The 25835-nt window shown below is 46.6% G+C and overlaps 1 protein-coding gene across 48 annotated transcripts in view; it reads left to right on the top strand.

Moving 5' to 3' along the window:
* TCF7L2 (transcription factor 7 like 2) overlaps positions 1-25835 on the top strand; it is a 196680-nt gene that overhangs the window by 54093 nt on the left and 116752 nt on the right. For all 48 annotated transcript variants that reach the window (XM_059173163.1, XM_059173165.1, XM_059173166.1 and 45 more), the window contains one exon: positions 21745-21846. In XM_059173163.1, the coding sequence (XP_059029146.1) occupies positions 21745-21846 (102 nt within the window). The remainder of the gene's footprint in view (positions 1-21744; positions 21847-25835) is intronic.

Here is a 25835-nt window from a genome sequence, read left to right as displayed (position 1 = left end):
ACTAGGACTGGCGGTGCTTTGACAGGGTATATGTTAGAGTCTGTGTTAGCAGTTAGCTGAAAGCTGGATAGTTAAAATCCTGGAATATGCTTGTGCTCTGCCTACCTTCCCAAATCTCATGACCTAGTAACTGGAAAGGGCCTAGTAGGGGGCTTCCGGACCCTGGTGGGTCCCGTGGGTGGGTCAGTATCACTCTGCTGGAACCAGATGAAGACTGTCTGGTGGTAGTTTTGTAAGGCTGAATTTCAAGGCCCAATGATGCTTCTAGAACAGAAGTACATGCTTAGCACTTGGAGCTTTCTCTACTGATTATGTCCGTGAATGAATTCAGGGAGCCCTGTGCTAACCCTCCATCCCGAAATGGGTGGATTTCATGTGCGGGTCAGAGTCTCTTTTTTGGCTTAGACCCTTCTACTTTAAGCCAGTGATTAATAGCATTCTCTTTTATCTTTACAAGAGCCCTGGTTTGGGTGATGCATTATATGGTCACCCCTAGTTCTTATCAAAGACTGGCCGCGGCTACTAACTTCCGCATCACTTTGACGAAGCTCCAGAGTCGGGATTAGAGCCAGAGAGAGAAGGCTGCAGGCTGGCTTCTGGCCCTTAACCTCACTCCCTCCTGCCCTCTGCTGACTTGGCGGTGGGGCTGGGCCATCGTTCCTGGGAGAGTTTGGAATCCCTCAACCCTTGGACAGTAGAAGTCCCGAAGGGCTGGGAAGTCCAGGGCTGCGTCTGCTCCTTCCGTCTGCCATCTCTGCGGGGTGCTGGAGAATAATTAGTTAATGTTTGCAGAGCACTTTGAAACTCTCAGATGAAAGGCATCAGAGAAGTACGAGGTATTATTATTTATTATTAGTCTGAACCAGAATGGGCAGCACTTCTTCCCTTGTACCAGGGCCGTTCCTGTGCTGGTCTTTTTCTGCCTGATTGGCTTTCTGTATATACAGTAAAACAAAACAAAACTGAGGAGTGTGTGGAGATTATGTGCCCTAGACGGTGGACAGGTGACAGGACACACAGCCCACTGTGGTCCCAGGGCAGAGGTCTCCTGCTCCTGGCCTGGTGGGGGCTGCTGTTCCTGTGGGTCTGACTTGAGCTGGCTGCGGAGGGGGGTGCTTTCCTTTGGGTCCTGCTTGCCAACGCTCTGTTATTGTATTTTTGATTGAAATTTCACTTGATTTAATGATAATAGTGCTAAGAAATCTGTTTCCTGGGGACCCAAATGTACTACTGTCAAGAGGGTAGGAGTTGAGAATTACCTTTTGCTATGGTGGAATGTTCCTGTATGATTCATGTAGGCCTCCAGTGTATGTGTGTCAATATTTCATTTCTTTATAAGATTTTGGCATGCCAAGGCAGATCCCCCGGAGCTCCGAGCAATACAAGGGGGTGCTCTCTGGCGCTTTCTGCTTTCTTCACCCTGGTTTTCTTAGACTGGAATTGAATTCATCAGCTGCCAGGGGCTTACTTTATTTGCTGTGGGGGAAAGAGGTCTGAAGAGAGGGAAGAAAGAAAAAAAAAATCACTGGGCCAGTCCTTTTGGAAATGGAAGGTTTGGTTTATCTTCTACTCATTGGCGGACTGATTTGTCTTTCCCCTTGCCCCCAAACCCTCAGTTAATCAGACATGGTTGTACCCTTGATACATACTCCTGCCACCCCCAGGTTCTCCTCGGACGCAGGAGCCCCGGTGTGAGCTCCTGGCAGTCTCTGTTGCCTGGCGTTCTGTTGACTCAGTGGTGTCTCTTTGCCCCGAGGCTCAGAAACCCGGAGGACTGACCACTTCTGGAGGCTTTTCCTCCAGTTTGCAAAGAGCCCCTGGCTAGCAGAGCTGGGGATTTCTGTACCAGCAACAACTTCTCCCTTCCCCTCCCCACGTATTACCTTCCACTCCTGGTCTTCTATTAACATGGAACAGCCAGTAATACTTAAATCCTAGTTTGTGACGAAGCCAAAAATGGGTGTATATCTCCTCCACCTGAACTATTTCTTGTAGGAACCCTGGATTTAGTTTATAAGCCTTTCCTAAAGCATGAGGGATTTGAGTCCCACAGAGTAGTGCTATCTGGGGCAGGGCCCGAGACTTTTCTGAATGATTTCCTCCATGAGCCAGGCGTGACTGCTCCAATGAAGGGATCCTGTGTGGTGGGTGGAAGCAGGCATTATCCCATTTTACCCATGAGGAAGCAGAGAAATTACCCAGCAATGGGGCGGGAGCAAAGCATCCTATGTTCCTCAACTCTCCTTGGAGGTACTTTTCAGCCATATACACAGTCTCCTTTGCATCCTGGGCTGTTGTGACCGAGACACCTTTAAATGGAAATTTCTCTGGGGAACTCTGCTCCCCTTGGCTGGAGCCTGGCTGGGAAGGAGGAGCAGGCAGGGGGCTCTTTTGGATGTGGGCAGTCTGGCCACCTAGGGACACCCTCTGTGGTCACTGCAGACTTTCTCCCTCCTACCCAATGCCCTACTGCTTGGAGGGCGTCGTGCACCTTGCAAAATCAACTAAAAAACATAGTCATTGGGGAATCCAAGCATTTTTGTCCCAGTTACCTTATTTCTCAAAAAAGACCAAAGAAACATCTTTTTATTGAGTCCCTTGCTGGGCCTATATTAACTGTTCTTTTTTTTTTTTTTAATTTTTTATGATGTCTTTGCAAATGGAGTCACATTTATATCCATTTTACAGACGAGAAGCCCGAGTTCCAGAGAGGGTCCCTGTAGATCTTTGTTCTTTATAATGTATCTTCTTTGCACACCAAGAAATTGAGCATATTTAAGAGGGTTGGAGAGAGCTGAGAAAGATGATATTTGGGTCATCCATGCACGGTTATGGAGAGGGCCCAGGGCTGGGTGACGGATGAACTTATTGGTCGCTAAGAGACATTGAAAATATTAATTCCTTCTACTAGAGTCCATTTCCTCTCCCTGCTGAGGAAACCGACGCATTGGTATCATCAGTGGTGGTGAAGATTCTATGAAGATTCCATGAGCTGTGGAAAGTGCTAGATCAGAGCCTGGCACGTAGCAGGTGCTCAGTAAAGACACAAGAGGACAGGAGAAGGCCCTCTCTGGGCTGTGTTGCCCTGTTATTCTTTTTGTCCTTTAGGCTTGGAGAATGCTGGAATGGGCAGTGAAGTGTCCTCTCAGACGCCTGATATGTTCGCTCAAGTGGGCATGGGGGGGAAGGCTGATGGCCAGAGGCTTGGCCACCCCTGCACGCTTCATCCTGAGTCCTTCCTTAGTACTTTGCTGGGGTGCATCTGTTTTCTTTTAGTGTAACTTCCTGTGCACCTAGTACTTGGGAGCTGCGGCGCCAGGAGCTGGAACTGGAGGTGAGCAGGACGTGACCTTGGGAGGCAGCTGTGAGAACCAGGAAGTGGAGTACGGTTATTATGGGTGTGATGGTGGAAATCTGAACAGCGTCCAGATGGGACTCCTGAGTGAGAATAGGTTTCTGGGGCCAGTGGGACAGAACGCCTGAAATCCCAGCAAACCTGGAATGGGCTCCTCCCTGCAACCCAATCACCTTTGAGGAAGTCCTCACAAGGGACAGGAGGAAACCGTGTCTCTGGTTTGTTAGAAAAACTCCCTAGGGGTGTTAGAAGCCTGTGTGTCCCTTTGGGGAAGCGAATGCAGTTCTTCACCCAAGCCAACCTAATTGAGGGTCTGCAACCAGATTTAAATGTCACCAAGCATGGTAACCCTTCTCATATCATACATAGTTAGGCATAGTTTTAGACATAGATTTACAGACACTTTGCTGAAAAATGTATTTTCTTTAGAAACTTTAAGGGGCACAGTCGATGAAGCATCTGGCTCCCAGTTTCAGCTTAGACCATGATCTCAGGGTCGTGATCGAGCGCTGTGTTGGGCTCTGCACTGGCTGTGGGGTTGTGGGGTCTGCTTGAGAGTCTCTCCCTCTCCCTCTGTACCTCCCCCCCTGCTTTTTCTCCCTCTCTCAAAAATTTTTTTTTTTATAATTTAAGATTAAAATAATATATTAGAAAGTAGAAAGCAACAACAAAAAAATTGTAATTCTACTACCTAGAGGAAAGCACTGCTAAAAAGGAGGCTAATTTTTCTTCTTTTTAAAGTGGTAAACAGATGAGTGGTTTGGAATATTGACTTTTCAGGTGTGCGTTGGGGTCACATGGGCAGCCAACATTTTTTTTCTTGTGGATTCCAGCCAGGCTTGACACCTGCCCCTGCACAAAAAGCAAACTTGGGCCTTATTCCTCTGGCAGATTAACAGTGGACCGCCCCAAGGGAGGCAGATTCTCCTTATGTTAAAGACTTGACAACCCTGAGCCACTCTGGGGGTTCCTTTGTTGTGACTTTTTGGGTTAGTGGTGGGTCAGAGCCTTACCTTTGCCCTTCTTTAAAAACAAGAGAACAATAGGTGTTGAGGGCTTGATGCCTCTTAAAATATTGGGAAGTGCTGGGGCCCGAGGGTAAGCTTTTCTAGAAGCAAGTCTGTGTGTTGTGTTGTTTTACCTAATGAATCTTCTGGGCCTGAAGATAATGAGGTCAGTGAGGGCAGTCATGTTGCTTTACCCCTCACCCAGGGGTCATTGTCACCCAGAATGTGCCTGGCCTATCCCAGGGGCCTGGGAACGCTTCTTTGATTGATTTGGGGCTTGGAAGCCAGCTGGCCGTGGCCGCCATGCTGATGGGGGCCCGCTGAGAAGTTGCTGGGTGGCCCTCCCTGCCTCCCCGATCCCCGATCCTTGTCGCCTTCCAGGGCTGGAGGACTGAGTTGGCCTCTACCTGAGGGAGGGGGCTTTGCTGAGACTATTGAAGACACCTCGTTCCTAGTGGCAATGAGGCCACTGGCTCTGGAGGCAGGGTGTGTTCCAATAATAATAATAATAATAATAAGGCAGGGTGCGTTCTAACAACAACAACAACAACAACAACAACAACATGTGGTTTTATATTTCCTATTATATTTTATGGTGGAAGTGCTTTTCAGATACCTTACTATTATCTTCAGTTTATAGATGTATTAACTAGGGCTAGTTTTGGGAGATGGAGGGGACTGTGGGGGCAGAGGGAAGGAGAGCAGCCTTGAATGAATCCCGAGGCTCCCCTGGAAGCTGCCAAGTAGTTAGATACTGTTTAATGGAATTTTTGTGTCTACCCTGTGAGGTGGGGTGGAGGGAAATTATTTCACAATAGCTGGAGGTCAGAGGGCAGAAGTCTCTGCCCACTGTCACCCAGCAAGGGGGGGGGGGCGAGAGCTGGGAATTGTCGCCCAGGTCACCTGACTCCAGGGCTCTGTGATCTTTCTCTTCTGTCTAGTACCCAGCATAATGTCCGGCAAAGAGCCGGCATCAATAAATATTTGTCGAATGTTAAATGAGGCTTCAAGAGACCATTCACGCTTGGCACAGGGGCACAGGGGAGATGAGCATGTTTCCTGCCCTCATAACCTTCACTTCCAAATCCCGCGACCTTGGGCTGCTTGCCTAAGCTCTCCCAGCTCAGTTTCCTGAGATGTCATCCGAAAAATGGGTAAAGGACGTAGCAGAGGGCATTTCCTGTCGTAAGATCTCACATGTGACGTGGTTTCTACTACTTAGTGTTTTCTTTTTAACTTTCCAGCCACACAGTTTCCCCCTTTCCCCCTTCCTCCTCCGGGAATATCCATTCTTGATGACAGGCTGTCGTTGGAGGACCCACGGGAAAAGTATTCCCGACGGGATGGCCCAGATCACCAGTGGGACGGATAGGAACTTCGTAACGACCCCAACAGTGGTCCTAGGGGTTGGCATCTCTCGAGCGGCTTACCATATGCTCGGGGCTGCTCCACGCCGCTCTCCGTGATCATGATTTGGCAACTCTGATTCAGAGCTGCTGTTAGCTTCTGTTTCATAGAAGAAGAAACTGAAGCTCAGGGTGGTAGAGGAACCTGGCGGGAGCCTCTGAGGAAGTAGGTGGAGGTCTGGGATCCAAACCCCAGAATTGGTCTGACTTCCCAGTCTTGAAACCGTAGTTAAAACTTAATCTCTCCGTGTGTGTGTGTGTGTGTGTGTGTGTGTGTGTGTGTGTGTGTATGTGCGCGCGCTCGTGCTGGGCGTGTCCATATCTCGTTTACAGCCTGCACCTTTGCTTTCTCCGTGTACTTCATTCTCCAAGCACATGGTTAGTGCAGGAGGAAACCCACATGGATTTGGGATAGAACCAGCGGGTGGAGATGGTCCCCAAACAGGGTGCCAAGCGGCTGACCGTTGTTTTGCTGCCTGACGGTGGTAAACCAGGGGCACCAGGGAGTTCTTTGCATTTCCTTTTCCCAACTGTCTTACCCCTTCTTTAGGCGAGGTTTTTAACAGGCGAGGTTTTTAATCTTAAAGAAAAAGGAAATCGTGACATAGCTGGGGGAAAAAGTGGCAGGGTTTTTTTTTTTTTTTCTCGTTTTTCTCTGGTCCACGTGTAAAACCTCTTTGGGGTGAGGATTCGTGTGGTTTTTGGTAGGCTTTAAGCAACTGCTGCTATGTTCACTGTAATGCCTCACCACGCCAATTTGTGTGTCAACTTGTGTCTTGCATGTCTGCTTTTGGCAGAACAGTCATGTTGCCTTACCCCTTCCAACCCGGCAGAGTGTGGGGCAAGAATCAGAATTCTGCTGGGGTTGCAGACCTTTAAGAAGTGTCTTTAAGTTTGCGGGCCAGTCGGAGGGGAGAGATGCGGTGGCTCAGAACAGCGGACTCGAATCTGAGCCTTGGTATACCTGAGAGGGGACCAGACATATGGGGGGGGGGGGCAACTGTAGGTATGGGAAAGTCCCACTTCCCCAGGAGGCCAGGAGTGAATGAATTGGAAGGAGGGGTGGGGAGAGGCGAGCCTGGTCAACTAGGAATGTTTTTGGTCAGTTTGCTTTACTGCAGGGGAACGGTTTATTTCTCTTTAAGCGATGGATAATACACATACCTGGGATTTACTTTTCTGGATGATTTAGAGTCCTGCAGTATCTCAAGGAGTTTTACTCTGAGGATACTGATTATATTAATAGCAATGTAATAGCCAGCTAATAACATAATAGCTAGCGTTTCCTCAGCACGTGCAGTAGGCCAGGCGCTGTGCCAAGCATTTCATCCTTAGAAGAACCCTGAAACGTGGATGTTTATGTATAGTCCCATTTTACAGTGGAGGAAGCCAGTGCTCAGAGAGGTGCCATCTGCCCAAGCTGACCCTGCTTTTAACGGTCAGCTCTAGGGTGCCTGGGTGGCGGAGTCCTTAAGCACCTGCCTTCAGCTCAGGTCATGATCCCGGAGTCCTGGGATCGAGCCCCGTGTCGGGCTCCCTACTTGACGGGAAGCCTGCTTCTCCCTCTCCCACTCCCCCTGCCTATGTTCTCTCTTTTGCTGTGATTCTCTCCGTCAAATAAATAAATAAAATCTTTTAAAAAATGGAATGGTCAGCTCTGATACTCCCTCTCAATGAGCCCAATTCTTTTGGCACATAGGAGGCGCTCAATAAATATTTGGGTGAATGAAGTTCTGGAGCTGGGATCTGAACCTGGGTCTGAGCTGCCTTCAGATGTGGTCTGGAAACTTGTTCTGAGCGCACACAGCCCTCACAGCTCCTACTTTGCTGCTTTGGGTCCTCACAGTAGCAGATAGACTTAACTTAACAGGGACTCGGTGGTCCTGAGGGCAAGGAGCATGGCTCCTGGGTATTTCCTGGGCATGGGGACATGAAAGGCATAGCATGAGCTGTCATTCCAAGATGGTTTGCTGAATTAGCATTTTTCCTCCCTGATCATGGCAATGTGTGATTTGCTTTGTGGCCATGTATCGGCAGAGTGAGAGGGGGCCAAACTCAAGAAGACCCTTTGGCTGGGATGGCTGTGTATTCACCTGTACCTGGGCAGAGCCTGAGTGGGACTTCAGGCATCTGGCTTCCTTCATTCAGGTGTTTGGGAAACTTCAGACAACTGGACTTGAATTCTCTTTGCCAGGGTACATAGGGAGGAGGAATATATTTAAAATAGCTGAATGGATAATTTCTTTCCCATTTATGTGTGGATAGTAACGGTGGGTTGTAACAGTGGGTCTGTTCCTCGGGCACCTACCTTGAGCATTCTGTAACTTAGTGCATTTACTGACAGGAATCCTACACTTTTCTCCCTTTCTGTATCCAGCAGGGAGATGGCTCCCTCCATGACCATGAGCCCCATTAGCCTTCTATCTCATAGGTCAAACTGGGCCTCATTTGTGGCACAGAGTACCAATCACTCCTGTGCATCATCAAGAAGGAGGTGCCACTGTTATCCCTACGTTATTATCCTCACTATGTAGGCCAGGGCTGGGTGCAAAGAGAGGGAAGCCATTTGTCCAAGGCCCCAATGATTTGTGTCTAAGCACAAAGCCGCAGATCCTGGGTTTGAGCCTAGGTATTCCATCTTCTGCTCCTGCGCATCTTAACCATTCTGCTTGCACCACCTTGGTCTGAATTAGTGAGGTTTTAAGTTTATTTTTAACTAATCTTCTAGAACCTTCTGTCAGCCAGCTTCACAATGGGGAGATAACATTGTGACCTTTGTCTGTAGCTCAGCCTGGAAGAGCACACACAGGAGCTGGTTAGAGGGTAGAGAGACCCTAACTTAGTTTTTCCTCTTGACTATTTTAGCCCTTTCCTGGGATTGAGTCCTCTTTGAGCTGACTCTGCCTGCTTGAAATTCGGCCTACCTTCTGCATCTTTCTGCTGCCGTCGAAAGACTTGAGACCTGGAATTCCATCTTGTGGGTCCCCGGGAGCTCTAGGAGTGCAGATGTCCAGGTTCTGTGGTCAGGACTGGGTTGGCATTATAAATAAACCAAAGCCTGGGAAACTTTCTCGCTATTAATAGTGCAGACCTTCAGGGGAGGAGATCACCAAACTCGATGCTGTTAGAATTGATTTTCCCGCCCAGATGACATAGTAATGAGCTAAGTTGTTAGCTTCAGATCGCTACTGCTCCTTCCCGAGCCAGGCTCTTTAAAGACTAAAGCCACGAAAGCAGAGAACGCAGAGACCAAGTCTGTTCGGAGAGTCATGGTGGCCGTGTCAAGAGAAGGAAGGTGGGCTTGCACGGGGGAAGTGAGTAGTATTGTCTAATTCCATTTCTTCAACTGGTAGCCCCCCCCCCCCCGCCCCTCCATTTTTAGAAATAGGAATTTGATTTATTGTCTGGATTGTTGATGATATTTCTGTCTTCTCCATGCCTTTGGGTTATTTCAGAAAGTTCCTCTCCCAGCCCTGAGTGTGTCAGCGAGTGTGTCAGCTGCTCTCTGCGGGGAGAAAGTCTCGCATAAAACAACCCTAAGATCCCTATCGCCTCACATCACCCACGTCCCATTGTTCTGCCCTTTTGCTTCTTGGCATATGCTGGTCACTGTATGTATACAATTAAAAACACAAAGCAGCCCTCTCTTGTCTGAAGGGTGTGGAATATCCCAGGGTTTTCGGAGGAGACTTTGGAAGTGGACAGAACTGTTTCCTTCCCAAAGTGAGGTTATTGTGCTCAAAATATCTCCTAGTAGTTTATTAAAGGAAACCACAGGATGGGGTCAGAGGCAGTCTCTCCTGTCTGCAGTCTCCTGTCTTGCCTCTTCTTTCTAGATCTTTCTCCCCTGTCAGTTCGTCCCCAGATGGCTTGCTGTCCCTGGGGGTGGGGGTCGGCAGTGGTTTGGGGGGGGGCAGGCCTGCTTCTCTGTCCTGGCCTGGAGTTGGAGCAGTGCGGCCTCACGATGGCCCATCGGCACTCGTCCCTGCGGGGCGTTAGGAAGGAATTTGGGGTGCAGAGTTCCGTGAGTGACTAGGATTAGGCCAGTCGGGTCTGCAGTCAGACGAGAAGTGTGTGGGCAAAGAGAACTATTGTGTGAGGCTCCTCCGGACAGAAAGCCCGCCTTCATCTTTTACTGTGCCTAATGGACAATTGAGACATTCAGCTTATGTCTGAAAGGAAAGTGGGCCGGAATGGTCTAGCAGACCTCCCAGACGAAGGCTTGTAGGAGAAGCAAATACAGACACGGATTACCAACAGGGGAAACAACCAGGGCAGAGTCCTGGGAGAGAATGTTTATTTCCTTGCTCTCTAGGAGGGATTTGGAAAGAGCCGTAATCCTGGGTTAGGAGTAATTTGTTACAGCAAGATGATACTTGAGTGGCAGGCGGCTTCTGGCTGAGGCAGCAAGACTTGTGTGCAGGGGGGTCGGGGGCCTCCAGGAGGTCAGCCTCACTAAATCTTCACCCTGGCTTGGGGGTTTTTTTCCTCCCCAAGCAAAATGAACCAGAGGCGCCGCTGACCTCTTGGCTTCCTGAGGGGAGCGTTGCGAAGCATCTCCACATGCTTGTCACAGCCAGCCTCGGACAATAAAAATTTGGACAGGGAGACCTTTGCTGGAGCCACCGACCTCTTTCAAATGTGACAAGGGGAAGCAAAAACAAAAGGGAAATGCAGCGCGTGCTTCCCAGTTTCAGCTGGACTTTGAGGACAGGAGCCGAGGTCTGTCTCGCAGTTTTGTTCCCCCGTCGACTGACTAAAAGCACGTTAATTGGTTGCTTGTTGACTGCCAAGACTCGCGTTGTCTTTTGTTGCTGTGGAACAGGGGGGAGAGAAACAGGACAGAATACGGAGGAGAACCGAGTCGTAGAAATCCCAAGTCTTGAGAGCTGCTGGCTGCGGAGAAAGAAAGCCCTCTTTTAAGAGTTCCTGATTTTCATATCTGCCACAATCCTGCCGAGTCATGGATGGAAAATAACCCTCCCAGGTCACCAGGACCCTGTTACTCTCTGGATTTGCGCTCTCAGAGGTCATCTCTGCCACCCGGGAGACTTGGGACTTTGGGCTTTTAACTCCCCCGCACAGTTGAAGGAAGAAGTTAACAAATCTTAACTGTCCTGTCCATTTACACAGCGTATCCTCTGGGGTGGACAATACGGCGAGGAAGTCCTCTGGGAGACTCTGGGCAGGTGATTCCATGCCCACGTCGTAGCTAGAGAAACTGAGGCGCAAAGCTGGCTTGGCCTGCCTGAACCCACAGGGTGATGGGGAATGGGCTCTGAGAGGGGTCAGGTTTCTGCTGACTCAAGTGCTCCCCTCTGTTTGGTTTGCCTTGAAACAGACAGTCATCACTTACTTGGGTAGTTGTCTGCTGTGTCTCTCCCTCCGCGCATTTCATCGGGGGTGTGCTGTGTTCTTCCCAGCTTCTTCGAGCCTTGGCCTTCCCCTGCTGTGGAAATGGTCCTTTCCCAGGATCCTGCCCCAGCCAGTCACGTCTGGAAGCTGTTTGTTTCCCAAGAAGCTTTGGAGGGTCAGATGTTTCTTGAAAGAATAGGTTTGTTCACCTGTTTTTTCAGTTCCTTCTTTAGGCGGTATGGCATTGTGGGTGGAGCCTATGCAGACATGACTGTGTGCCCTCCCCTGCCCGCTTGTTTTTGAAATGAGTCTGATAACCATCAAGTGCCTTGGTGCACTTTTTTGTAATTCACTTTAAAAATCAAGATATAATTTACATACCATTAAATGGACGCTTTTAAAGTATACAGTTCGCCGGTTTTAGTATATTCACCGTGGTGTGTAAATGTCTCCACTATTTCCAGAACAGTTTTGTCACCCCCAAAGGAAACTCTGTACCCACTAGTAATCATTCCCCATCTCCCCCCTCCCAGTCCCTGGCAATCATTAATTTAATCTCTGTCTCCATGGAATTGTCTAGAATCCTATCATATGTGAACACTTTGGTCTGCCTTCTTTAAGTTAGCGTGTTTCCCAAAGTCATCTTTATTGTAGCATGGGTCAGTATTGCCTTGTTTTTATTGCCAAGTAATATTCTAGTGCACAGATAGACCACCATTTCCCTGCCCGTTTATCAGCTGAGTCTCGGGTGTGCTCTTACCCCAGTGGACCCCATATTTGCTGAGCTCCCGGTCCACCTGCCACTCTGTATCTTCCAGCTGATTTTCCTGGCCTGCAGGTGCCTCTATCCACTTGAGCACGTGTGTAGACAAGCAGGTGTTAACTAACACATTCTAATCAGTTGGACTGTACTTGGCCTTTTTTTAAATAGAAAGCAATAATAAAAGAATGTGGTGAACAGAGTAGGTCATCTTTGGTCTGGCTCTTAACGTGAGGTTCCTCCAGTGGCATGCGAGCATTCGTTATTTGCTAGTTACCATGGGGGGCTGTGGGGAAGGAGTTTGCTCTACCCTGTCTGGGGGTGATGATGGGCGACCTGTTGGAACGGGATAGGAGGGCGAGGGCTTCTGCTCTCAAGTTCTTCCAGTGGCTTCTTGTCCTCTGACCCATGGCTCAGGGACTTGGCTGCTTTTGGTAGGGCTGTCCTTGGCTTGGGATAGATCCATAGCTCTCTGTGGGGGAGCTGGGTCTTGAGGCCGCCTGAAGACTCTGCCATGGCGAGTCCTGGGTGGCTCTGGGTCACGCCAGCACGAGACTGTCTCTGAGGCTGATGTCCCACCCGCTCCCTGTGTAGGGGTGCGTGCTGCACTGTCTGTTTTGTCCCCGTGCATCTCCTTTAAGAGATTTTAAGAGTCCTGGCCTGAAAATACTAGAACTCTACATTCTGGTTCAGAATCCCTTCATAACTGCGGGACTAAGCCACTTCATTTCTGCTTTTCTTCACTTTCGTAGATTTTTTTAAAGACTTATTTATTTATTTATTTTAGAGAGAGAGCAAGAGTGAGTGGGAGACAGAGGCTGAGGGAGAGGGAGAAAGAGGATCCCAAGCACTGAGGATGGAGCCTGACTTGATCCCGTGGGGCTCGATCCCGTGACCCTGAGATCACAGCCTGAGCTGAAATCGGGTCTGGAGCTTTTCTGCTTTGGCTGCCTAAAAAAAATGGAGTGACAATCACTATAGAAGTTTAAAACAACTTTGGGAAAAATGGAGCCTACAAACAGACAACGTGCTCAGTATTGATACTGCCCTGGTTTCGGTACTTTAATCTAATTATTGATAATTGGTGTCACGTGACAATTACAGATGCTTGGGCCCACTCCCAGATAGTTGGATTGAGCAGGTCCAGAGTAGGACGGGGGAAAGTCTCACTCAAGGAGCCAGCAAGGTGTGGGAACTGTAGGGACCATGTCAACATCAAGAATTAAATCTTCTTTTATAATATTTCTACTTCCTTGGGTTCGTCCCTATACTATTGGCTAGTTTATTGTCCCATTGACTGGTTCTTAGATGACTGCTCTAGGCCTCAGTAATTAGTCCACACTGGACCCAGAGCATGAGCTTTCTGAGTGCTGCGGTAATTTGTGTGTTAGAAGAGAATGGAACTTTTGAGTGAATTTCCTCAGTTTCCTTCTTTCCTTCCTTTGCTAATGGATTTCAGAATTCCTGTTCGATTTTTTTTTTTTTTTTTTCCTGTTAGCCGTAGAAAACAGAACATGGATTACTTCTGTTGTATGTCTCTTCTAAGCAGGAAAGCAAGTGGGTATATAGGTGAGGAGAGGCTAGGTTATGCTGTCGTAAATAACATCTCCTAAATCTCAGTGGGTTATATCAAACTGTTACTTACTGCTCAGACTACGTATCCGTCCCTGGTGCTGTTAAGGCTCTGCTCCGTTCTTCAATCTGGGTCATAGGTTGGTGGAAAAGCCACCTTCTCACGTGCTCTGCATTGTTGTGACAAAGGAAATCCACTCTGGAGGGTTAAGTGTTGCAGGCCAGACACAACACATGTCCCAGCTCACCAGCTGCGACGAGGCACATGACCCCACCACACCATTACGTGGGCCCGGAAGTACACAGGCCTATCATAGGAGGGTGTGCTTACTTTTACTCCCTTACTCACTCCAAAGTCCTATCCATTCCTGGCATGACGCTGAAATTCTGGGATCTCTAGTGGCATGTGGTAGTCTTTCTAAAATTTTTTCCCCACATTTTTATTTAAATTCTAGTTAGTGAACATGTAGTGTAATATTGTTTTCAGGAGTAGAATTTAGTGACTCATTGCTTATAGATTTAGGCCCAGAGTGAGGGAGAGGTTGCCAAAGTGAAGAAATGAAGTGATCGTCCAGATAGTGGCAGAAGTGGGCGTGGAAAGTGGGCTACTGGACACTTTCTCCCTCTTCTGCTACCCCAGGCATGCACAGCCATGATTTTCAGAGTGACTTTTTTGGGAGGATGGAAGGAAGGCCTAGGTCCCAGCCCGCGGAGGGGCTGGCTGGGTTTGAGAGGAAGGGCCTGGTGAAATTCTATCCAACTGTGCTTCCCTGAGCTGCCAAACCAGAGCCTCCCTGCAAAACCACTGATCTAGGAAATGCAAAAATATCTCAAGGACAGGGGTCCTTGTGAGGGCTGGTGACATGAAAAGTTTTGGTTGTTGAATTTTTTGGTTTGTTATTTGCTTGTTTTGCTCAGTTACCCCCTTAGTACCAGTGGCCTCAGTAGCTCTGGTAGAAATAATTTTCTAGTAGCTTTGGAAGAAAATAATTTAATGTTTGCCTAGTGACCTCGTTAGGGGGAAGAAGAGAGCTGATAGGAGCTGGAGAGAACGGTTCATTCCTTTGGGGCCACTGCGCCATGTTCCCTGTGAGATACTGGTGTGCAAACACACCAGTGGCCTGGAGGCCTACACACAAGAAGGCCAGCTGACCCAGGGCCCTCAGGTAAGCTGGGTCTCGATTCTACTGGCTTCAGTTGCAACTTCCTGCTAGTTTATCTTATAGGATTATAGTGAATGTGGTTTTGAACTCCAAAGGGCTCCCTAAATGTGAAGCCATACTGTTATGACCCTTTGGATTGTTAGGATGAGGAAGAAAAGGGGAACTGCAAGGATTTCATTTAAAAATCTCATAGCAACTGACTCCTAGAGATAGAAGGCAGAGCTATTAAATTGTTGCTTTACACGAGAACCTGATACCCCTCCTTTCCCCCATATGCCTTTTATGTCGAGAAATGGATAGTGACTTTAAGGGAAACATTCCTAAGTTCCTACTATGTTTAGTGTTACTTAAAAAAAGGGGGGGGGGGGATAAAGTCAATCCTAGCTTCTTATTTCATTTTCTTCTGTGGCTTTTTTCCTTCTCCAAGTTCAGAATGTACCCAGCCCTCGAAGTCTTTGGTTTTCTTTCCTTTGTTAACTATAGTATATACTTGCATATGTTATATCCCATCTAGCCACAATCACACGTTCCTGAATTTTCTTTTTCTGTAAGAAAATTTTATGGGCAAATAATGCCTCTTTAACTAGAGCCTCTATCTTAGGCTCTTATGTGGATATTTCAAAAGAAGTAATTCCTGGAGCACCTAGGTGGCTTAGTCGGTTAGGCGTCTGCCTTTGGCTTAGGTCATGATCCCATGGTCCTGGGATCGAGTCCCTTATCGGGCTCTCTGCTAAGTGGGGAGTCTGCTTCTCCCTCTACTTCTGCTGCTCTCTCTCTCTCTCTCTATTGAATAAATAAGGGAAATCTTAATTAAAAGAAAAAAAAAGAAGCAATTCCTGGGCTGTGTTTTAACTGAGAACAAAGCAACCTAATCTGTGCCTCCTGCCTCTGTGGGAAAATTGCTCAAACCTATGTTGTAATGGTGGCCGTGCGGGTCCTTCAGGATTCTGATGACTTCTGGTGACATTGCATTGTGAGGTATATGCGATCTATGCTAGCTTTGGGAAACCTGTTGGTACCTGTATGATTCTCAGGGTAGAACAGAATATTAATCACTGCTTCTATAATTTAACTTTACTGGATATATTGGGTTTCCCTGACCCCCGGGACAGAATTACTTATTTATAGAAGATGGGCTGAATTTTCCATCTTCCAGTTCTGAGAAATGAGGTAGGTTCTGAAGAGAGAGCCAAACGTGTTCTTTAACAGACCTGTGTGTGTGTGTGGGGGGTGCTGCCCCTTGAGGCTGTGCCTCCCAACGTGAGCCCCTGAAGAAAGGCGTGTGTGCTGTTGGCGATATACTTGGGCTTCCTGTTGTCTCACTCTTGGAGTTTTTCCATTTTTCTTTAGCAGGAGTGGCTTTTGGTAGCCTTTTCTTTTGTAAAGTAGAGGGGTGTCACCTTACCATCATGCTTTACCCCTTCTGGCTGGCGCATTTGGGGCAGATCAGCATGGCCTCAGATTTGGCCGTGAAACGTGGGTCAACGGTCATCTCGCAGAGGATGAAGGACTTGTGGGATTGGATGTGAGAGGTCCTGGCTTGTGGTCTCTTGGGTTTGGGTGTTTGGGCAAAGTAGTGACTTTCTGTTTTATAAGAAACACAACACAGGTGCTTTCTGGGGCTTGGGAGTTAGGACGACTCAGGTGTTGTGATTTTTCATGAGGATGGTTTCGAATGACTTTAAATTATTGAAAAATGGATTTTCCTAGGAAGAAGCACACCTGCTGAGAAAGCTGGGATTGAAGAGGCTGTTTTGTTGTTGTACTTAGGTCAAGGATGCCTATCTACCAGGCAGGGGAGGGGAGCAAGGCCTTCCTGGTGTTTAAAATCAGTCCTTTTCTGGGTGATAGGTTTTCCATGGGGCCTAGTTTTCCAGAAGAAGCCAGTTTTATCTCCGTTTAGCGGTCTGGTCAGGCCCCACGGTGGCCCCCGCCTCCCCATCCTGCCGGTGCCCATAGCTGATGCCATCTGTTGGGGGTGGGCAGCATTGGTACCGGTTTCATTCCAGGCTTGCGATGTGCGAGAGCAGTACACACCGAAAGGCTCTGGAGAGGGGAGCTTCTCAACCTAGAAACGTGATTCCCAAAGCCCACGGGGCACATTGCCCATGACCTGTGGCATTTCTGCCCGGTGCTCTTTCCAGATGATTCGATGACATGTGACACATTGCCAGTCTTTCCTGGGAAGTGGGAGAGAACTTTCGAACACGTGAACCTTTTCTAGTCAGAATTGCTCAGGGCTTTTCAAACTTCCATTTTGGAAAGGAGGGATAGTTATTTCGGAGAGGTTGTGGTCTAGTGGGTAGACCTTGTGACTGGGAGTCACGGCTGGAGAGCTCAGATTCTTTCCCAAGGTCTTCTCCCCAAACTGGAGTCTGCCAGTGACGATTCAATCCAAAATGTCGCCTTTGGGCCACTGAAAAATCGTGTTTGGCTGTCTGGATTTTAGGCCCAGTGAAGGAATGTATCCTGTCTGACACAAAATCAGGTCTTATACATTCATTCCATAAGCCATGGGTGGCAAACTGTGGCCCAGGGCCAAAGCTGTCCTGCCACCTCTTTTTGTATAGCCTTGAGCTAAAAATGGTTTTTATTATTTTTGAACGGTTGGAAAAAACAACAACAAGAGAAGAGTACTATTTTGTGACAGGAAAGTCCTATGGAATCTACATATCAGTATATATAAATAAAGTTTTATTGGAACATGGCCATGACATAGTAGGAACAGGTATTGCCCACGACTGCTTCTGTGTTGCCGTGGCTGAGCTGTTAGGACCAAAACCAGATGGGCTGCAGAGCCAAAGATATGTATGTCTTCTGGCCCTTGACAGAAAAAGTTTGCCAACCCCGTCCTGAACAAGTAAGGGGATGGACTCCCCTTGCCTGTCTGTCTGTGAGATGGACTGACTGACAGGAAGTGCTGCCAAGCTGCTTTGGTATTTTATCAGCCGTGTGGGGTTTCCTGGGAACCTTCTTATCAGCATCATCTTTGGCCTTTGAGTTGCCCTATTTGTTTAGGAGACTAACTTTTGTACGGAGGCCTCTTTGCCCTCAGATAGATGCAGGATCTTGGAGCCGCCCCTCCTTGTACTGAAAGAAGCTGGACCCACGATAATGGGGTGACTTTGTTGGCAGCAGGTTCCCTCAGGCCCACTTGTACCTAGATCCTGGGGGGGATCCTCTGATTCAGAAGACCCCCCCCCCCTCTGCCTTTCCTTGTCCTTTTAATTTTTTTATTGGAGGAAGAGGGGGAGGAGAACTTTGAGTTGCATATCTTTTTTTCTTTTTTCGCTGACAATTTAACAGGCGTTTTAAAGAGCCTTGATTCCGCTCAGACTGTGGGTTTTGTATATATTTCGAGACTTTGTCCACAGGTCTGAAGCTTAACTTAAGCTCCCTGAGACATATCATAAAATATGATTTGGGGAAAAACCCTAATGGGCCATGAGCAGAACATTAGTATTAAACAAAGGATGAAACACTTAAGCCAAGATGGCCTTATATATTTATTATTATTTTTTTTTGCAAAATGCAAGTTGAGCAGGACTCCATTTCAACAGTTTTCAATGCAGGAATTCCCACGGCCCCATTTGATTGCAGTTTGCTGAAAAGTTTAATGTTTTTGTAGGCAATTCATAATTTCCACGTTGAACGGCCTGAAAGGAAGGGAGCTGGAGCGCAGTGTTGTTTTTATAGTGGGATGGTGGGAACTTTTTTTTTTTTCCTTCCCCAAAAGGATATAAAACCGAAGTTGGACCAGGGGGAAAATGTGGCATGGTGTTCCAGCCCTTTCCGTAAACCTGAGATGCCCCCTCCTTCGGGTCTTCCTTTAGGACCCAACAGAACAGAATTTCCCGCTTCTTAGTGTCTCCAGGAAGGAAAAGATTTTCCTCTAGGCTCTAATCGGACCTAATTTCCTTTTTCTTCCCTTTATTTATTTATTTTCCTTATTAATAAGGACCAATTGTAGAAGATGAAGGAACCTGGGAAACCCATCACTTTTGGAGGAGGTTAATAACTTCCTTTAAAAAAATCCTGACATAATACTTATTTCCCCAGAAGGAACCTCGTCAGCCTGAATGCCAGTTATTTCCAAGGGACGGGCACAGATTTGCAGGGGCCCAGCCTTTCTGTGGGATCAAGTTGCACTGGGAGAAAGAGGTTGAGGCTGTCACCATGGAGTCCTTGCAAGCCAGCAGGACTGGGGCTGTCTTCCTCCACCATCTGGATTTGGTTAGCTCTCTCTGGGCAGTGGGGCCGAGTCTCATTTCCTCCAACCAGTAATGTTATATAGGCAGTGATCCTGGGCTGCCCTAACATAATTGAAAATTATGTGTATTGTAGGCTCGGAGCGCTGAAATGTAGGCTCATAAAAATAGTGGTGCAGGTAGCCTGCGGAGATTGGATATGGCACACAATGAAGCTTTTATGTAAAATAAGAATTATAAGACTCCGCGTTAATATTGCATTATGGGTATGACAGTTCTCTGGTGGGGTCCTCAGGGCAGGTCTGTCACCTTAAACAAAGCCTAAATTTCCGAATTCTATGGAGCAGGGATTTGGATGCAATCAAATCTGTTTTGCAGATGGCCAAAGATGGGAACCTGTCTGTTCACCTAACCCTGCCCACTGAGGGTAGCATGAGGCGTCGGTGTGCGGCACTCAGCTGGGTGTTTTTCCTCACATGATTTTATGAGAGGAGAGATGAGTATTGGCAGGTGTCCATTTTGGTTGGCCTCAAGGAACTGATGCTATTGAGTGGTTCTGACCAATGAGGCTCGTATATTTATGTGGGAGGTGAGAATGGGAAGCAGTCAGGGCAAGGTGGGGCGGAGTAGGTTCCTATGGCCTACTTGGGTTACAGGCTGAGGAGACCACGGAAACATAGATTACGTTTATTGAGTGGCTCTCAACTTGGGATGCTACGGTCCCCAAAGAAGATACTTGGAAATGACTTGTTTATAAGGGTGACTGAGGGGGGGAGTGGAGTGCCTGCTCGTATTTACTGTCTGAGAGTCCAGAATCCGTAAGTGCTGGCGCAGCCCTGACCTCATCCCCATCCCAGATAGGACATCCCCATCAGCTGACTGATGACAAACTAGAGGTCCATGGAAGCAGAGGGATTTGATGCAGAGTTGTGTGGTGTGTCACCAGAACCAGTAGCCAGGTTCCTTCACACAGGAGCCTTCTGGGTAACAGCTCTGAGGTTAAAGTGCTCTTACCTTGTACAGATCTAGGTTGGGAAAATGGCTGTGCACTTTGGTATGCCTACCAAAGGTGTACTAGAAGGTATACCTTCTAGTTTTAGGTGTCACTGTGTTTGGTTTTAATTCGCTGGGCAGTTGTACCTTTAAGGAAGCTCTGAGAAAGCTTGTCTGTGGCTTTTGCCCTTCTATTTCATATGGGATTTGAGCCAACCCTTCCTTCTTTCTGGACTGCCCTTGGCTGTCCTTTGTCTTTCTGTTGAAATCTTTCTGACTTAACAAGACCTACTCGGTGCAGCCTTCCATGTATCTTTTCTCAGAAATCCCATCTTCTTTCTTGACATTCCCGAGGCACGATTCTGAGTCTGCCATTTCTACTACACTCTATCTAGATTGAATCTGAGTGTGAGTTGGTTCCCTCCCACAGGCATAAGCTCCTTGAGGGCAGACATCTTTCTTAATCCTTCACAAGAAGGCCATGTACAAAGAGTTTAATTAATATTCATTGAGTAAAATTCCCTGTATAATTTATATGAAAACTAGCCATTTAATTTGCTTTGGGACCTCTGAAAAGATAAGATGGCCTCTTATATTACCTCCAAGCATTAACTGGTGCCTTACACAGTGGGCCTTCAGACATACAAAGGCTGGTGATGTCCTTGTTAAAGTCTAAACATTGTGTCCTCAGTTCTGTTCAGTTTTCTGAAGTTTTCCTGAGTAAAATTGGTGTGATGTCACCCACAAAGTGAAATGTTTTGGTGTTGCTTATACGTGTGCTAAGTATCTCTGTGACTGAGCAAGCCACCTCACCTCACATTTTCTTGTTTGTGCAGTAGGGAGTTGGGTCAGTTGATTGTTCAAGTCCTTCTGAAAGCTGACGTATCACTTGTGACAGAAATAACTTCCTTTTCCTTGTGCCATGTATTTTCCACCTCAGAGAGGAGTGGTGATAGACGTCGTTGGCTTATACCTTTAACTTAATTTCTGTGGTAAATTTGTGCATATTTAAGAATTTTCTCAGGCCTTTAAGATGAATGTATAATTTGCACTATGTCCTATTTGTACATCTTTTCCTGAGAAGTATTTTTTTTTCAAAGATTTATTTATTTATTTGAGAGAGAGCATGAGCGAGCAGGGAAGGGGCAGGGGAAGAGAGGATCTCAAGTAGGCTCCCCGCTGAGTGTGGAGCCCAGCATGGGGCTTGATCTCAAGACCCTGATGTCTTACTATTTTTTTTGACCTAAGCCAAAACCAAACATTGGACACTTAATGGACTAAGCCACCCAGGTGCCCTGAGAAGTAGTTTTGTTTTATAAGCTTTTGGGTTGGATGAGGAATTCCATCCTCAACTACTGGGGAAGTTTCTATTAAAGGACAGTCGCACGTGTATGTATGTACACTCAACTTTGAAGTATAGGATGATGGCATTTTAGAGGTGAAGGTCACTCAAAGAGCAGATCTGGAATTGGTGGTCTCCTAGACACCTCCGGCTGGAGACTCCGGTTTGCTTTTTTCCTTTGAAAGGCCTCTGTTCGCTCCCTTCTTGTCTCTCCCACATCTCTATATTTCCCTCTACACGAGGCAGGATTAATGAAATCCTGTAACTTGGAGCCAGCCTGACATTTGATTGCAAAGACCAAACTCTACTTGCTGATAGTATTGATGTTCTAGAAACACACCTGTTGAACATGAGCTCTAATCTAAGGAAGAACCTGTTGGTGTGGCATGACTTTTCTGTTGATGTTGTTGTTATTTGCATGCTTTTTAAAAATTTTTTAAAGTTTATTCAGTGTTGTTATTTGCATGTCCTTATAAGTTACTCATCTGTGTATCAGGCATCCCAGGAGTGATGTCTTGGGATAGCGGTTTTGCGTTTCTTTTCTAAACTCACTTGCCACATTCATTTTGTTTCCTTCCTCCAGTATCTCCAGATGAAATGGCCACTGCTTGATGTCCAGGCGGGGACCCTCCAGAGCAGACAAGCCCTCAAGGATGCCCGCTCTCCGTCGCCGGCACACATTGTCGTAAGTGACCTTATAAAGGCATTTGCTTCCTTTACTGGGGGGAGATGAAGAAAATATTCTTTTGTTGATAACGGCCGTTGTTTATCCATTTTTCTCTCTTTAAAAAAATATATTTTTGGAATAGTCTTGGATATGGCTTATATCTAGAAGATATTTGTTTTCTGGTATTGGATCTTAGTGATTGTTATGCACCCGGAAATTTTCCAGGTCTTTCCACCACTCCTTCCTCCTGGTGTTGGGTTAGTCTAGCCTTGTGGTCTCCAGTTAATGGGACACTATCACCATGGTTTGGGGGAGACTGGAGATGGTGCCAAAGCAATTTAAGAAAAAACAACCTCAGATTCGTTTCTGAAAAACTCATTTAGCGGAGGTGAATTGCAGAAGAGGGAATTAGAAAATTCAAAAGGGAAGTGCTGGATTTGAGACTTTCCAATCCTCCCCACCCAAATTTATATTAATTGTTGGAAAGTAACATTCTACGTTAACATCAGCAAAATTTTATCTGGACTGATTGATTGTAAAGGGAGAGAAGAAATGAATTTGGAAAGGCTTAAGTTAAACTTAATTTGTACGTCCATGGCTTTGAGAGCCTGTGGGTTTAACAAAGGAAACATTTGTTTTTACTAGTGAGAGACTACAACATAGAGTATGTGTCTACATATATTTTTAATGTACATTTGGATTTTGTAGGCTATGAAAGTGGAATTTATAAATTAACCTCTTGAGAAGATGGCTCAGTATTAGAATATTCTCTTCTGTATATTTATATCATGAGCTGGACTTCATACTTTTGAAATAATTAATGAGAGACACATTTTTATAACGAATGTATGACAGGTAGAATTATGCAAAGGATGAAATAATTCATGTATTTTTTATTTAAGTACCACAAAATGTTACCCATTAATCTATTTGCCTCGATGTTACTTGTAATTTCTAAAAATGGCAAAATGATTTTCTTAAGTAGAAAAATCTTAAGACGCATTGTGTCAGATTTCAGGCTCACTGCCTCCTTATTTTGTAGCTTGGTGTAATTGAGTATATATTACTTAATGAATTATGCCTCTGTTATATGAATATTAAATATACGTGTGTGTGTGTGTGTGTATTACAAAGTGATTTATTAAACCACATCTTGAGTCATTGTGTGTGAAAATGTTCTACAAATTCTTATGTTATAAATGAGGCACAGAGCAAGGTTGACATTTTCCCAGAAGCTTCCTCCTTCCCCCAAGCCTGTAGAAACACAGATACTCATGGTGACACACACTCCTCCAATGTCAAGATTTCAGGGCTGGAAGTGACCTTAGATCATCTCGCCCCCACCTGCTCTCAGAAAAGGAAACAGGCCCAGAGATGCCCTGAGTCAATTGCCCAACGTCACACGCTGAGTTAGTGGCCAGAGCGAGGATGGGACCCAGTTCTCGGCTCCTCTCCCGGGGCCTCGTAGCTTGTTCTTTCCTAAGGGAGTAGAAAGTCTCTTCTCTGTGACTGGTTCTGTTCCGTGAACTATAAATTGGGTCATCATCAGGGGTAGCGTCCCAGATGACGGGATATTGTCGGTTTGGGTTTCTGATGCAGGTTTCTCTGAGAAACGTGAATGCCATATAAAAACCATTTTAGTCATATACAAAGATTTTTAAAAAGTGCGAGAGTTACCGTGTCCTGGAGGGTAAAACGAGGAAGCACGTCTTTTTCACTTTTCCTGCCTCCCTGCATTTCCCATTGTGTGTCCAGGCTTTGAAATTTATTTCTCTGCTTTTGGAAATGCTTGGCAGGGCTGCACATTTTTTTTTTTTTTTTAAAGCTACAGAGAAAGGATGTTATCTTTAAAATCTCTTGGAGGCTTTTTTTTTTTTCTCTTTGAGAGGAGAGAATGTGCCAATCTTAGAAGTGGTTCAGAGTGGACACAGCCCCCTGTGGGGGTGGATGGAGGTTGCGGATGGCTCTGGTGACCATCGCCCAAGGGTGAGGTTGGGGCTTCTCCGCCTTGAGAAGCGCCCCTCTAGAGAGCCCACAGGACCTGTTGGCCCGGTGTAAACCCTAAGTACTTATTTTCATGTTTAGAAATGAACAATCTGAGGAGATGGAAAGACTTTTTGTCCAGAGCCCGTGTGGATTTTGGCCAGGGCAGCTCAAGGGGACTCAGGTTCCTTCATCCTCTGCTGTCTTAGGAGGCGTGTTTTCCACAGCCGCCACTCCGAGCCACACTGCAGATGGAGTGTCCCAGGGAGCCACAACTCCTTGTCCCAAGGAGCCACAACTGGCAACTGCAACTTCTTTCTGCTGTGCTCCTGGGGGCCTGGGGAATGGCCATTGCGTAGAGTTTCTAGGCTGTGGAGGAGGGCGGACTCTGGGAGTGGGGCAGAGCCATCAGCTGGGTTAAAAGGAAACCAAATTTGTGGCAACTGAATGGTGTCTTCCGTGACACGGATTAGCCCCGTAATTGTGCAGTTCTGCAGTCTTCACTTGGTACTAAGGGGTGAGGAGGCGGAACTGGAGGGGGCGGGGTTGGTAGAGGGAGATGGGCAGGTCAGGCTGGAGAAAGAAAGGCTGTGTTCGCTGACCTCTGCACCCATCTAGTGGTCCCATACAGTTTGGGGACTAGAGGAGTCCTACACCTTGGGACTACGAATGGATAATCCCCTTTTCACTGGGTATAAGGCAGTGCGTCAGCTAAAATCAATCTGGCAGGCACAGCATGTCTGTATTTATAAAGGGCCCATTCTGGACGATGGCTCATGGGTCATTTGGGTCTGTGTATAGCTCAGCCTTGGCCCATAGAGCCTGGGTTGTATCCGGCTCTGCTGGTGGATGGCTAACTCTCCTCCACACCCTGGGCTCTTCTGCTCATTTTGTTTTTCCTTCTCTTAAAGAAAACGTCCCATCACGCCGTTTCATCAGACATGTTTCAAAATAATTGTCTAAGGATTGCTTCCTAGTTTCTCCGAAATTTGGGCTTATTGTAATTTCTGGGCCAAGTTATTTCATAATTATTTCTAATGTTTTCTTTTGAAACTAGAGAAGTGTTCAGTGTTTGTTAATAATCATTAGAGACTGTGACTACCATCAGTTCCTAAGAAAATAACTTTCTCTAGTACCCATTTGGGGCAGAATTTTCACATGGGGATTTAAACTAAAGCTCTTTGTCAGAATATTTTAACCTAGATTTTTTTTTTTTTTAATGTGGTACATAGGTTACCACATTATAAAGTAGATGTGCAGAATAAATATTTTTAACAAATAGAGTTTAATTGATCAAATAATATTTAAATTAAGAAACAAGCCCCACAAATTTTAGTCACTGTAACGGGTAGGGCATCTTGTTTATTAGAAGGCAGCGGTTCCTAGTGTGTGTTCAGAAGAGAGAGGAAATTATCCCCCAGGATGATATCTTGATTTTTTTTTTTTTTAACCAGCCACAAAAATAAGAATTTACACAACAGATCCATCTCTCCCTCCATTTCCTTTACTTTCTCTCTCCTCCTACTTCCCTCCCCACACCCCTGAGAAATTCAGGTTCTAGGATCCTCTCCCCTCCAGGCCCATTTTCTGAGTCACATAACTAGCTCCTATTTCATTCTCTGTGGTGTTTTAAGTTTATATTTCTTTGTGTCCTGGCCCATCCCTCCCCAACCCCTGCCGTGAGGGCCAAGCGGTCTGGTTGTGCTAAGTGGTGGTGCTGGAGTCTTGGCGCACTTGCCTCCAGCAGTCCATAAGCTGTGGGGTTAGGAGGCACCGTGTCCACCCACACCACCTCCAGTATCTTTGCTATACAAAGACTTTCATTTAATTTCCTTCGTACCCAGCAAAAAAAAGATTCTGTACCAAAAGTGGTGGTATTTTTGTGTAGTCTGTATCTTACAAGATGGCAAAAAGCTTCAAAAGTTCCTGCCATTTTATCTTGGGGGCTTCTTTTTGAAGTTGATGTGGAATTTTACCTTGGGGTGAATTTCTAGTTGTTCCTGGTCTTATGTGTCTTGTTGTGT

The sequence above is a fragment of the Mustela lutreola genome, chromosome 4 (genome assembly GCF_030435805.1).
Source record: "Mustela lutreola isolate mMusLut2 chromosome 4, mMusLut2.pri, whole genome shotgun sequence".
Taxonomy (NCBI): Eukaryota; Metazoa; Chordata; class Mammalia; order Carnivora; family Mustelidae; genus Mustela; species Mustela lutreola.
Note: the sequence above shows the minus strand (reverse complement) of the source record. Positions and strands in the feature narration are given on the sequence as shown.